Genomic DNA, 15457 nt, shown 5'->3' with positions numbered 1-15457 from the left:
GCATGCAACTAGATTAAAATCTCCAGTTCAAAATATAACATACTCTGTATTGACTAGGGACAAGAATATTTCTAAGCCTTGATCAAGGGCTGCTACCAGGCTGAGTCAAAAACTGCAAATCACGATGAGACAAACCTTAACTTGCAGCCAAGTAAAGCGATTCCCATACTTGCCATGTGTGGAGAAAACCCTAACTTTTATTATTCAAGATGTTTACATCCTAATGGAGATCACAGAATGTGCTCCTGAGTGTAAAGATATGAGGTATAGGTGAATTTGCTGCCTCCAGCTGTTTCTACCTCAGGTACTATGTTAGTTCCAAATGTCTGCTGCCTGAGATCCCCACTGAAGAGAAATGTACCCTCATCACACACTCTAAGCAATGGTCCTCACCTGCTCTTCCTGCTTTCTTCCTGGAAGCTGACTGTAACCTTCTTCTATATTGCTGCCTTTAGGGTCGGTGAGCTCAGGATACCTACAATAGACAAACATGCAAAAAACATTTGAGCACTGAGCTGTTTCCGCCATGAAGTATCCATTGCATTTTTGCATACATATGAGCTGGTTCACCCTGTGGAATTTGAGGAAATGTACAACATTCAAATCCAAGCCTTCTGGCCATCATAACTTATATGACACTATTGGATAAACATGAAAGGCGCGGCAAGTGAAAGGCATGGTGATTTAGATGCCATCAAACTGGAAATGATCTGACAACTAAGTTTGAGACGCATGGTGCTGTCAGTGTGGCTTTATTGAATCTGCAGCCTGACTTTAAAAAGTTTGAGATTATTTTAATAATGAATAAAACATCAGCTTAACTATTTCATGTCAACAGTAGGTAGGATTTTGTGCTCTCGGTCTTTTGATAGAGTTCATGGCTACAGACAATTGCGCCCGATTTAAAATTGGCAATTAAACCACCTTTTTATTACTCTACTGGCATCTTTTCAAAGGCTAATGCTCAAGGAAGACAGCCTCCCCTTGGTGAAGTAGCTGAATGCATGAAGGATAACACATTCTTACACTGTGATACAAGTGCATATGATACACACATACTCACTCCTGCATGGGTCTCCTCTGATCCTGGCCTCTCACATGGATGTAGTTATCTATGTTTCCATAGAGCTGCTCCTTCATCGGTATCTCTTCATGATTTTCAACATGCTGTTAAACAGAATAAACAGCCATTGTATTTCAGAGGAGATCATCCATCAAATACAATGAATAGCAGAGTATGCTGGGTATAAACAATGCAAGAATAGCAACATAGTTATGATACATGGGAGCACAACTTATAATGTAATCAAGAGTTAAAGCCTAATTATCCTGACAAAATAAGAAAGCATTGTTGTTGAAATAAACACTTCACAGAACACTAAGTTCACAATAGCCATGAACAAGCTCTTCCAAAGCCATAGGTCTGCCCTTTTTTAGGGAACCTGCATGGTAATACTTGGGCGACTTTGGTTATGGTTCCCCCAGCTTTCCTATAAAGACAATCCTATAATAAAGAATTAGCTTATGTGGAAGCTTGGTGTATAGTCCCTTTGCCAAAGAATACCCTAAAAGAAAATTCAGAAGATGAAGTTTGCATTGTAAATGGTGAATTTGAAAGACATAAATAGGGCAATATTGAATAGGAGATACACTTGACATAGTAAGTATTTTTCTGCTATCTTCAATTAAGCCTTTTTGTGCATAAGTGTTTGCTTTGTCAACACAAGAAGCTGAAAATTCACCTATGTATTATCATGACAGCAAACAAAAGCAAATGAATGTGTGGATGAGCAATACATACCACGTGAGGTTATGACAAGTTAATGCATCGAATCAGCATGCATATTTTAGAAAAAATGCAATAGACCAGCAATCAATCAAGCTTATCATATTATGTAAAGTAATCAATCACTTCAGAAGATGGTAGTAGTAGTTCCCCAAGGGGAAATTTACCACACTTGAACTATTGTTATAGTATTCTCAAACAAGTAATGTGTGAAATATTAAATCCAATTGAGGTGCTATATAGGTTTAGCCACCTTACTACCAGAAGATGCTGGTTGCAAATTAGATAACTAATATGCTAAAACAACAAATATACTAGAACCTTTTTTGTAGCTCTCTCTTAAGTTAAGCATAAGACCATTAAGACAAAACATGTGTCGGCTAAAGTTTGAATTTGTGCTGAAAGACTTGGGCTGACTATTGCTGGATACATCAAGGAATAATTAGTTAACGTTTTGCACAGTGGTATTTATAATAGATGATAGGCGCTTATGGTGAGTACACCTGATATATGTAAACTTCATAAATCAGTGACGGTGCTAGAGGGTAGGGGAGAACCACCAGCCTCCCTAAAAACTGCGGTCAGACCACATAGAATCAAGATAAGGGTACCCAAGCACACGTAAAATCAAGGTCAAAACAGTTAGAATATACATAAACAAATAACACAAGTAGATCTTCGTCTCTTTCTTTCGAGTTTCTTCGGTTTAATATTCTTTTCTCAGAATGTATTTCACAGTCTTCAAAATGGTTCCCAAGCCAACACGTGTTTCGTCGCCTTTAGTAGTTTTTTACATGCGACTTGTTCACGGCTGAATACGGTTTAATATGCAAAGTGTCTAGTATGACGATATTTCCAGGTCATACAAACAAACGACGAGGGACGGGGTGGTTGATGAATTTTTTCTGGTTGAAACGCTTTCACATTTCAGCTGTGCTCCAAATTTGAGCACCTCGTCTATATATATATGCATGAGTGAAAAGTCACGTGACCGGAATTCCGGTCACGTGACTTTTCACTCATGCATATACTTGCCGGTTAAACGCACACCAGCAACTCTAATTTGGAGCCAGACGCGGTTGGGGGGAGATACACTTCATAGAACGAGAGACGAGGTGCTCAAATATTTATTTCGGTCACTATGGACCATAAAAGATGCAAAGAAATACAATATCAATTTAACAATAAAACATGAACAATGATAAGCTCATGAAACAATCTTAAAACATTTAAAAATGTATTATTATCTAGACATAAGGCGATTACGAATAAACCATGCTGCAGTTAAAAATTTGGCTACAGCACATACAATAGGGGCAGGCAGATCAGATTTTAAAATTCTAAACGCGGGACGATATTCCCTGAAGCCTAGGTTCCTAAGAAGTGGGACAAGCCAATATTTGCGTGGATTATTGTATACAGGACAAAAAAAGATCATATGTAAGTCATCTTCTCGCATAAGAGGGCATACCTGGCAATTAGATGTAGTCTGCGTTTTAAGCCAGTGCACTGTGTGAGCCCTCAAAGGGAGTGTTCCATAGCGCCACTGCAAATACAATTTTCGTGTTAGTGGTGGGCCAACATCATCAAGGACCAGTTCCAAATGGTAATGGTCCTTAACAGCAATGAAGCGTCCAGACAGCGAGTCTTGGCAAAGAGATTCGATTGCTGCCTGTAACCTATACTCGCGGTATGCCTCCGCCAGTGATCTACGAGAGATCCCTGTGCAGGCACTCCGCGGGTCAAGCCACAACTCCGATTTCCCCATCATTTCAAAGGTGTTCTTAATATATTTGAACCAGGGTATTTGCAGCACCTTAGGGAGGCGCAAAATTTCTTCTAGTTCCGCTCTGTAACTAGATAGCTCTGGAGAGCTCCACACTCTGCGCCAATACATCAGGGGCTTGAGTCCCAATTCTTCAATAATTGGTCTCAGGCCGAGGTCCAGTCTCAGAGGGAGGAGCGGGGTACTTGACGGTAGTGCGGTCAATTGTCTAATGAAGTTGTTCTCGGTTATCTGCAACTTTTGACATGCTGCATGTCCCCAAATCTCACCCCCATAAGTTACTGCCCCTCTAGCCTGAGTTTTATAGATGTGAAGAGGTGGGCCAAGTGGCTTGTAGGAGGACCTAGATATCATCCTAGTTATACCACCTGCAAGTTGAGCAAGTTTCAGATTTGCTCTAGTAATGTGCGTGTCCCAAGTCAAAGATTGATTCAGGGTGACACCTAGATATTCAAATGTGGAAACCCGGTCTAGTCTTTCATGTCCAATCGTGGGATTTGGGCGGGTTGAAGGGGGTGGGTTAAAGGTCATGAACTTGGTTTTGGTTGCGTTCACTTCCAGACCACGAAGCTCGCAAAAATTAATGAATCCATCCAAGATTCTCTGGAGGCCCATCGGTGATTTTGAAAGCAGGAGAGTATCATCCGCAAACATAATTGCGGGTACCCTCCTGCCATTCAACACCGGGGCATCGATATAACTTAGCCCTGTCAGGAAGTCTATGACACCGTTCACAAAGAGACAGAACAGGGTTGGCGTGAGCACACAACCCTGTCTGACCCCCGTGTCAACGGGAAAGGCCTCTGACAGAGCACCTCCCTTTCCACATCTCACTTTGGAGTAATTGCCCTGGTGAAGCCTCATCAGCATAGATAAGATGTCACCCGGAACGTCTAGGTCTTTAAGTACTGTCCATAGTTTGGCGCGCGGCACCAAGTCGAATGCAGCTCGCAAGTCGACAAAGACTGTATACAGCGTGCCTCTGCCCATAGTCACAGTTTTCCAATATAAATAATTGAATCTGAAGATCTGGTCTATTGTGGAGACACCCTCTCTAAACCCGGCCTGATATGGGCTCAGTATGTCCCTCTCTTCAATCCATATATGGAGACGGTTCAGTAACAGTCTACCAAACAGCTTTTGTGGGACGTCTATTAGACTTATTGGTCTGTAATTGGAAGGGAGCAGAGGAGATCCCTTTTTAAATATTGGGACAATCTCTGCTCCCAACCAAGTTTTTGGAACCTCCATACCGCCCAGAATGGAATTGAATAAGCACAGCAAGTATGGAGCCCAGACGACTGGTTCATGTTTAAATAAGTCGCCAGGTAGGCCATCTAAGCCAGGTGCCTTGCCGGGAGCTAGTCTATCTATCGCCTCATGTACCTCCTTTAAAGTGAATTGGTGCCCTTTAATTTCATCAATATTAAAATTGATCGATTCCAGTATATTTGGTGTGCTATATAGAGATTTAAAATGATTTCGCCATACAATGGGTGAAATATTTGGCTCAATTGCGTCAGATAATGTTTCTATCCCTGAATTTACATGGCGCCAAAATAAGCGGGAGTCTCCTTGTGCTAATGTGATTCTGAGTTTCTCCCACCTATTGTGCTCCCATTCCTTTTGTGCAAAGCCAGTCATGCGTTTGTAGGCTGAACGCCTAGCCCTAATGACCTCAATCACTAGGCCCTCTTTCAATGCAGTCAGGAGGTTCAGTTTGGCCTTCCGGCATGCAGAATTATACCATCTGGGACTGAGTGAGCGTTTAATAGGTCCATCCTGTTTTGAAAAAAGGATGTCAGATAGTGTCAGACTTAGGTCTATATGGAGTATTCCCCACTCAAACCGATTATCGGAGTGGTCATCTCGATCAATAATTTCCAGAGCCTTTATCAGTATGGGAATTGCCCGGGCATAAAGGCTAGGAAGCTTGTCTGGATTTGAAAGTAGTCTTTCCCATCTCACTCTCCGTCTATTATTAGCTAGTGTTAGACCTGTCCGAAGGGACAAGGTCTGATCCCTCCTGGCCGCGCAATCGGGAAGAATATATTCTGCTTCAAGAGCACGGTGATCGCTATCCGCACCTGGCAAAACCCTAAAGTCTTTAATGGAATGCCAAGATACTAAGGGAACAAGAATATAATCCAGTTTGGATTCCCTCCCACCCCTACTGTATGTGTGTTTTGATGGGATGTCGGATTTTTTCCGGCCGTTGCAGGCTCGTAAGCCGAATTTTAAAGTTAATGTTGTAATTTGGACCGCTAGAGGTGTCCATGCTTTTGGTTTGGACGCCTGCAGAGGAGGTATGGACCAGAGCGCGTCCTCCTCTTCGGCCAATCCGTCTAGTAGGCCACAGAGGGGCTCATAGTGACAATTAAAGTCGCCGCCAATTAAGTAGGGAATGTCTACAGGGATTTTGCTTAAAACTAAAGCGAGTTCCTCTATAGTACGGGATTCCAGCCCGTTAGTTACTGGGCGGGAATAGACATTTACCAGCATAAGTCTGTTAGAGTTAGGCCATTCCAATAATACCACAAGGATATCCTCCATGGAGAGTGAATGTAGAACAGCACTGCATCCCAAGTCTGCTGCTAGCCATATTGCTAGTCCGCCCGATGGTCGTCCTTTTCCTCCCCATCTCGCTTGCATGGAAAAGGACGCGTATCCTGGAAACACCACCTCGTCGCAAGCCCAGGTTTCCTGGAACATACAGATGTCCTTACTCCTGACAAATGCATTCCATTCTGGGCAATGCAACTTATTAGTGAGGCCCGCTACATTCCACGATAACACTTTTAGGACGGGGGGGTTGATGTTACCATTAGTTTCAGCTGCAGCTGGAGTGCTGCACAACTCGTGCATTGGAGATGTACTCGTAGCAAGAGCAGGGGCTACGGGAATCACCACCTCGAGTGACGGGATATCCAAATGTACAGAGTTATAGTCTACCAGATTCCTGATCGCGTCCTTCACAGGGTTAAGTTCCTTGTTTGGGGAAAGTGAAACACATTCCTCTTTACTGCTTATCCAAAGCAGTCAATCCACCCAATCTAGACTCCCAAATCTATTCTGCGTGGGGAAGTAGTCAAGGTGAGATAGATCATTCATATAGGGGGTACCCCTTTTCTCATAGCTCCGCCTGCAGCCTTTGCTGCGTACAAATTCCCAATCGCCCTCTCCCTGTGCTTGGACTAGGGGTGGGTAGAAAAAGGATAACGGTAGAGCTTGGATTGTAGTTCCCCTATCACGGTAGGGCCAGTTGGATATATGGGAGACTGTCCTAGGGTCCCTAAAATTGACCAAGACACAATCTCCCTGTATAGATTTCTTTAAGCCACCCAGTCATGAAACTCTTCTTACCATCAGAACCTGACTACTTATTCCAACAGGTAGTGGTCTATTGATTGTGAGCCAATTGATAACCTTGTTTTTGTGCGATTCAACTGACTCTTGCGTTGGTTCTGTTAGGGCAGGGATACCTGCTAGAATCACTGTATATGGACTGGCCTCGGGCGGTAAATTAATGATCGTTTGTTTCCCGCTGTTACTATTATTCAGGCCCTTAATACCAGACACAGGCAAATTCTCCTTTGGACTTCTATTTGATGCCTGGTCAGTAGCAGGTGAATTAGATTGGAGAGGGGGGATGTAGGGTTTAGTGGGAATAGTGGGGGGGTTCAGGTTTATAGCAGGGGGTGGTATTTTGTTCGTCGCACCACTCGAGTCAATAACTGGGGCTGTGGTATCTTTTACACAGGCAGATGTTAAATTAGCCAATTCTTTTACAATACAATTTAGGGAGATTTCGATTTTCCCCAGGCGTGCTTCCAAGGGTTTGAGCAACCGCCTCGTCAAATTGTAAATGTCAGAAAGTGTGATATCCTCCTCCCCAGACATTGGGCCAGTGTTATCAGATTTCTGCGATAACACGATAGGTGACAAAGACCCTTTGGATTGTGATGGGATTTGGCGTTTGTTAGTTGTCCCGAGTTTCTCGGTCTGTGGTGCAGTTAGCAGTTTGATGTTTTTACATTTTTTCCCCCGTGACGTCTGAGGCTTCTTGCTATTTTTAGGTATAGCTCCTTCCCTTGCCCCTACCACGTTAGAATCTAGGAGCGTGGACCCTAAACTATTTCCCTCCCTGCCATGTGCAGTAGTGCTGGAGCCAGACTTAGGTTGACGGGGCTTTAGTGGAGGAAGGGACAATATGCTGGAATCTGCCTGAGATACAATAGTACAATCAATATTGGGAGTGCCTGGTAAAATGGGACATGACAGTCTGCCTAATTCAGACATTTCAGATAAACCCTCTCTCCCAGCCGTTTGTTGACTGCCAGCGAGTCTCTGGTCCAGGGTTGTTGCTACGGCTAAAGGGCCCAACGATGATCTCCTTACCCATTCGATTTCTTGGGAGATGCGTCGTTCCAGTGTAGTAATGTCCTCAATTAATAATGAACCAGCTTTGGAAAAATAAGTGTCCAGGGTGCATTGAGAGTTCCCAGCAGCCATCAGAGTCTTGCTTCGTGTCTCTCTCATGGCCATTATCCCGGGGCTGTCCTCGGGCAAAAGTCAGGGGGCGCGAGAGGACAATGTAGCAGGGTTGCAAACCGGAGCCGCTCTCGACCGTCCTCGAACGGCCTCAAACGGCCCGCTCTTTGCCCGGTCTTCGCCCCGGGCTTCGTTCCGCGCGCGTTCCGCTAGCGCGATAGGTGTGGCCGGTAGATATGCAGGGAAGTGCTCGAGGGGGAGTGGCTGGGAAGAGGACCCAGCTGCGGCGATGTTGCTCCGGCCGCTTGGGAAGCTGGTCCTCGCAGTCCCGCCCTCCTCTGGAAGCACTAAGCGTGGAGGCGTGGAGGCAGCAATCACCAACAGTCAGGGCGCACAGGATACTGCTGGAATGGGAGTTTTTAAACTCCGAGCGGCTCCCGCGAAGCGGGGGCCGCGAGTCGCTGCGTCAATCAGGGGGAGAGGCTGGGAAGAGGACCCAGCTGCGGCGATGTTGCTCCAGCCGCTTGGGAAGCTGGTCCTCGCAGTCCCGCCCTCCTCTGGAAGCACTAAGCGTGGAGGCGTGGAGGCAGCAATCACCAACAGTCAGGGCACACAGGATACTGCTGGAATGGGAGTTTTTAAACTCCGAGCGGCTCCTGCGAAGCGGGGGCCGCGAGTCGCTGCGTCAATCAGGGGGAGAGGCTGGGAAGAGGACCCAGCTGCGGCGATGTTGCTCCGGCCGCTTGGGAAGCTGGTCCTCGCAGTCCCGCCCTCCTCTGGAAGCACTAAGCGTGGAGGCGTGGAGGCAGCAATCACCAACAGTCAGGGCACACAGGATACTGCTGGAATGGGAGTTTGTAAACTCCGAGCGGCTCCCGCGAAGCGGGGGCCGCGAGTCACTGCGTCAATCAGGGGGAGAGGCTGGGAAGAGGACCCAGCTGCGGCGATGTTGCTCCGGCCGCTTAGGAAGCTGGTCCTCGCAGTCCCGCCCTCCTCTGGAAGCACTAAGCGTGGAGGCGTGGAGGCAGCAATCACCAACAGTCAGGGCACACAGGATACTGCTGGAATGGGAGTTTTTAAACTCCGAGCGGCTCCCGCGAAGCGGGGGTCGCGAGTCGCTGCGTCAATCAGGGGGAGAGGCTGGGAAGAGCACCAAGCTGCGGCGATGTTGCTCCGGCCGCTTGGGAAGCTGGTCCTCGCAGTCCCGCCCTCCTCTGGAAGCACTAAGCGTGGAGGCGTGGAGGCAGCAATCACCAACAGTCAGGGCACCACATAGTGGATGATGTAACAAAACCAGGACCAGACTGGACACCAGAACCAGCCCTGGAAAACTGCTCAGCGGGCCCCCCTGGGGTGAGGAGGGATGTGCAACCGAGCTGTTTGCTAGGGCCGGTTTGGCTGATTTTATTGCAGGGGGGCAATATTCCTGGCCTCCGGTGACAAATAAGGCCCCCCAGCGGCCCAAAACTGGCCCCCACCCTGGCAGCCCATGGTGGAAATGCCCGGTGCCCGCTACAGCCAGTCCGGTCCTAAACAAGACAATAGGATGTGGAGTGTAGGATGGAATGTATATTTTAAAACCCTGCTGGGTCAGTTGTGGTAATCCAGCATCCCTGCCAGTGTGTACAAAGATACTTGGTTCTGAAGGTAGAAAGATTCTCAAACATTTACCTCATCAAATTATGTGGGATGGTGACTTTGAGGATGAGTATGCATCAGCTATAAATATCCTAGATGTTAGATTTAAACCTCACAAGAATGTAACACTCGAATGGCAGCTTTATAGGCGTCATCAACTGCCTGGTGAATCGATTCAAAGATTTGTGGGTACTCTAAGAGGACTAGCTTCTACTTGTAAGTATAAGAATTTTTCAGGTGGAGATAATACGAGAACACATTTTTTAACATACCAACAATAAGAAATTCCAAGAGACATTGCTGACTACACCTAATCTTACTCTAGACAAAGCTGGGAAAGTTGCGATTGGAATTGAGAGTACACCGACTTACTAAACAGAAAGGTCTATTTCTCCTCAAGGGTCAACTTCTCAAGATATGGTGGCAAATATTGAGGGCAAAGTGAAAAATATGTTGGAATTTTCCAAACCTAAGACTCATGGACATCATTTAGGGGTGGCCAGGGCTAGCAGTTGTGATCCCTGGCTTGCCCTTTGCTACCCCTGGTACTGCCTTTGTGCCACCTGGCTTCAAAGACACATTTTCATTTAGAAATAAATCTGCTATATATGAAAAAGTAAATAGAACAATTGATGGACAGAATGTTGCACACTGTCAAACATCCCCCCAGTACTGAGATCTGGGCCTAAATCCATCATTATTTTACTCCCCATGCCATTCCAGTTTAAACCCAGCCATATGCAAATCAGTCTTGACCCTGCTCCCCATGGGGACAGTCCAGCCCAAACTGCCAAGCTCTGTAAAAAGCTGGAAATAGAAAGTGATGGAAAGAAAGGAATAAAAAGAGAAATAAAAGGCAGGGGAAAGATGTTGTGAGACAGATATTATGAGAAATAGTTAAGATCAGAGAGTGAGGCACATAGTGTAGAGACACAGAGTAGTTGAGTGCATGTGAGAGAGGCAGAAGTGAGAAGGCCAACAGCTAAACAGAGAGCCAGATATAGAGATAAAATGAGCCAGAAATACAGATAGAGAGAGATGGGAGAGCGAAGGAGGGTGATATGGGGAGGGAAGGGTAACAAAGCTGGAGAGATAGAAAGAACACAAGAGTGAGACAGGAGAGGGGGAAGAAAGACAGATGTGCAAAGGTAGAGAAGCTGCTCCCTGCCCTGTAGGTACTGCTGACCTCCTGCTGGAACACCCCTTGTTTGTTAACCCTCGTCTCTGTCTTTCCACTGCTCCTTGATTTAATAAAGCTCAGTAACATGTGTTCCCTGGAACCCTCATCCCAACACTTCTTCTGGAACGTGCTTCAGTGGGATTTTCGTAACATCACCGTCCTCCTTGTTCAATAAATATAAACAATGAGCATTGATTATACTGCATTTACGTAGCACTTACTGCCAGAAGTGTGCAGCTCACAAGCACTGCTATTATATTTTCAATTTGATGAAGGTCATGTTAACTGCTGGTAGGTATTTTCTAAACTATTATGCCCCAAGAAGTGATCATTGCTAGTTGGATTGAGTATTTTTCACTTTTCATCTGGATTCAAACAAGAATAAACTATCCTGTAAATGGGCAATAAGAGAAATCATCTAAATAAATTGTCCTTATTTACTTTCTAGGCATTGATGAACTCAGATGTATGATGTATGACTTATCTTTACCCCTTTTGCTGGTGAAAGAGTCCCTGTGCAGCCTCCATCTTCTTTGCAGGCCATTCAAAGGGAGGATTAGATTTAAAAATGTTATTAATAATTATACATCCACTTAATTAAAGTCAATTTTTGTGGCTCTTTCAGGGCCCAACATCACACACCATTTCCCAGGATGTGATCAGGTCTTAAGGTTATGTGATGTCACACGGGGTCAAAGGGCATTTGATGTTATTCCCGCTACCCCTTCCATTTTGGTGAATTGATTGCTAAGAATCTCAGATGTTATAGATGTGGGAACAAAAATCACTTGGACATTCTAAATTATGACAAAGTTTGCATGAAATGTAAAAGAAATTACAAGGTATGCAACTCTGGCAATGGTAAAAAATCTGGATTCAAACAAGAATAAACTATCCTGTAAATGGGCAATAAGAGAAATCATCTAAATAAATTGTCCTTATTTACTTTCTAGGCATTGATGAACTCAGATGTATGATGTATGACTTATCTTTACCCCTTTTGCTGGTGAAAGAGTCCCTGTGCAGCCTCCATCTTCTTTGCAGGCCATTCAAAGGGAGGATTAGATTTAAAAATGTTATTAATAATTATACATCCACTTAATTAAAGTCAACGCTTTTCCTTGTGGGACCTGCCTGCTGCCATTGTTACTTACCTGCCGTGAGGGGAACGGCTGCTCCAGCGAGGTGTCTCCTTGCCTCTTTCCTCCGCTGTGCTGGCGGACGCCTTCAGAGACGCCGTGAGGGGAACGGCACTTCGGAACTAACCATCCCGGCATCCCTTGCGAGCGGCGCTTGCGGTGACGACACCTGGCAGCGCCGGATCACTACTTAGGCCGCCAGGTGTCACCGCAGCGCGGGACGCTTTTCCTTGTGGGACCTGCCTGCTGCCATTGTTACTTACCTGCCGTGAGGGGAACGGCTGCTCCAGCGAGGTGTCTCCTTGCCTCTTTCCTCCGCTGTGCTGGCGGACGCCTTCAGAGACGCCGTGAGGGGAACGGCACTTCGGAACTAACCATCCCGGCATCCCTTGCGAGCGGCGCTTGCGGTGACGACACCTGGCAGCGCCGGATCACTACTTAGGCCGCCAGGTGTCACCGCAGCGCGGGACGCGCGCGGGCGGCGCCCGGGCGAAGCCCGGGCCAAGGGCGGGCCCGTCCTTGCCCGTCCCTGACCGGACCAGACTGGGCTGGGCCATCCCTCTAACGTTGGCTCAACGATTTTTGTGCACAAAAGGGGACTTGAGCGACGCCATCACTGTGGGCACAGAGGTTGAGTCAGGTTCCTTAAGGGAGCTTGTCTTCCAAAAAGCGCCAACGACTCTCGACGCAAGAGAGCGCCCTGCAGACGTATCAACCATCAAGTATTGTCTTCTAGTGGACTTGCCTAAACCCGTCAGAAGTTCGGGTAAGACTGTTTTCGGACACTCCTGTTTGATAATCCTTTTTGAATCTTCTAACTTGGAAGTACTATTGCTCCGACTGTTGTTCTACTGATTGCCACTTCCTATTTGGTGTTTAGTTATCCCTTCTCTGAGTCAGATCTGTCTCAGCTTATCCAAGTAAAGCAGCACAATGATGACGAGGGGTAGCAAAAATGGTCTAACACACGTAACAGGTCCAATTGACCAATATATCACCAGAGCGAATGAGGCTATCAATCAAGGCATATCACTTCTAGAACGTAGGGTGTCCCAAGATCTGGCCATGGCAAGACGCTCTTCTTTAGGTGCATTAGCTCTATCCAAGTCTCCTGTAAACCCTAGGGAGTCTAGGCCTTTAATGTTAGTACAGGCCGAGACACATGGAGTTCCGAATACCGTCGATCTCTCGGCATCTTTGATATCCTTAGACTCGCAATCTAGCATGACCCTCGCGAGGACGCCAGCCCTCCTTAGGAGCCCTGGCCAGGCGCCCCCGACTACCGATGTATCAAGGGGCAATGGGGAAGGTGCTATCCCTAAAACCAAGAAGGCTAGGGAGGCAAACAAGCGTAAACGCAAACTGGTCAAAAAAGCCCCTACTACTCGCCAACACAGAAATAGTATTCTCACACAGGGAGGACCGATGGATGCCCCAGTTTCCACCTTGAATTCAATCATACCTGGGGTATCTACAAGATTGGGAGAGGGGTGCAAGACTTGTGAGGCCAACAACTTTCTTTTGTCCAGAATAGATGAACTTATTAAATCTTATTTACGACCTGTAGAACTGTCACTTCTGAACATTGAAAAATTGTTGTCATCTAGGAACATATCTTCGTCGATTATCCCTCTTAATGCAGGGTCAGGAGGCGAGATGACTGTATCTAGGGAACCCATCAATCCACCCACTGGGACGGGTTTACTACCACCTAACAATTCGAATAAAAGATCTGAGCCACTTGTGGGTGAACGTAAGAAGGCTGTCGAATCAGCCAAACCCCAACCCCCAATTGTACACTTGAATTCCTTACCATCTAAATCTCCTGGGGGAATGAATAATCCTGACAACGATAGGGATTTGAATGGTCAGCACTTAAACTTACCACCTGAAGCTGACCCCTACGTTGTCATATTGACAGGTGTCCCGGGCCTAAGGTCTAATACGGAGGAACCCCTGGGCTCCCTAAAAAATAAGGTCCAACACTGGCTTACCCATAACAGACCGCTCCCGCCTTCTTGCGCAAGTAAAATCTTAATGGTACGAAGGGTGTCCTGGGTAGGTAGTGGAAAAAAACGGACCTGTGGGGATTGTGTTGTTGTAAATTTTGACAACCCATACACGGCGGAATTTATCTGCCGCCGTGGCTTAAGTGCCAAGCAGGATGGAATTGAGACAAGAAGGCTTTCCTTCTTTTATCCCCCCTCTAATCGCTACCTTGACTCAGGAAGGGATGGCCCTGAGGACTCCAATAGGGTTGGCAGTAGGGCGTGGGATGGCTGGCAGGATCAAAGGGGTAGGATGGTACCCTCCAACTTAGGCTGGAGTGACTTGCCTTTGACCAATAGATATAGTTGCCTGGATTTGGTGGATTGACCATCACCATCTATAAGACAGGGCATGGTGGCTTCTGACCATATCCCCCACAGCCATTCGCTGTCTACTGATGGCCTTCAAAATACTTTTACAGATATTAATCTCATCCCCTCGATCCAGAACCCTGCTATTTATGATCTTCCGCAGGTTCCACACATAAGTCCATGTTCAACTTCAACAGCTGTTGTCCCCATACCTTCCAATGATTGTCCTAGCTTCCCTAAAATTTATTCTTATCCTTTGGATACGATAAAGATCCTAAGTTGGAACTTAGCGGGCATTCAAAGGAAATTGTGTTTACCCGACTGGAGTGCTTTTGTGGAGTCTCACATGATCTGCCTGTTCCAGGAGACATGGTCTCTCGAACCGACCTATCGGGTTGGTTACGTTACATACTTTGTCCCAGCCAATCTCCCCAGGAATGGCAAAGGCCGACCATCTGGTGGCTTGCTTATATGGGTAAACATCGCCCTGAATTGTCGAATAGACAGGAAAAAGATTAATTCATCAGACATCCTAGGCATTTCTCTAAGAGGCCCCCATCTGGGTCCCAGCCTTGATTTGTATAATGTCTATGCCAGAGGCACTAAATATGGAGCATTGTCCCCGACAGTGGCTTCCCTTGAAGGGGAACTCAGGAACAACATAGCTGCAACCCAAATCCTGGTCGCGGGAGACTTCAATTGTACTTATGAGCCTCTCACAACGGATGATTCTTCTGACCCCGGTGAAGACGATGCTAGATGGGGTATTCCAACCCTATCTATCCCCCCGATTAGAAAATGGACACAAGCAGCAATCCAGTTGAATGCTCTTACTTTGGAGTTCGGTTTAAGAGCTGCTAATGGCCGCACAAACTCCGATTCCATGGGAGCGGTCACATACAACAGAGACAAGCATACCTCAAGAATTGATTATATTATGCTTGATTTCTCCCTCTGGAGCTTTGTACGGGACATGATAGTTTTGCCCACAATTGAAAGCGACCATAATTCGCTTTCCCTTTTTCTTAAGAATCCCTGGCCTAATGAAGCGACTAAATTATCCTCCAGGTCGTCAGA

The 15457-nt window shown here is 46.3% G+C and overlaps 1 protein-coding gene across 1 annotated transcript in view; it reads right to left on the bottom strand.

Annotated features, from left to right (window-relative positions):
* LOC146809073 (B-cell receptor CD22-like) overlaps positions 1 to 15457 on the bottom strand; it is a 261719-nt gene that overhangs the window by 31713 nt on the left and 214549 nt on the right. Inside the window, exons 8-9 of the mRNA XM_085614824.1 lie at positions 1064 to 1167; positions 394 to 475 (exon numbers count right to left, since the gene is read on the bottom strand). Of these exons, the coding sequence (XP_085470950.1) occupies positions 394 to 475; positions 1064 to 1167 (186 nt within the window). The remainder of the gene's footprint in view (positions 1 to 393; positions 476 to 1063; positions 1168 to 15457) is intronic.

Source organism: Triturus cristatus, chromosome 7 (assembly GCF_964204655.1).
Source record: "Triturus cristatus chromosome 7, aTriCri1.1, whole genome shotgun sequence".
NCBI classification, from domain to species: Eukaryota; Metazoa; Chordata; class Amphibia; order Caudata; family Salamandridae; genus Triturus; species Triturus cristatus.
The sequence above is the reverse complement of the archived record's forward strand: the minus strand, read 5'-3'. Positions and strand labels throughout refer to the sequence as shown.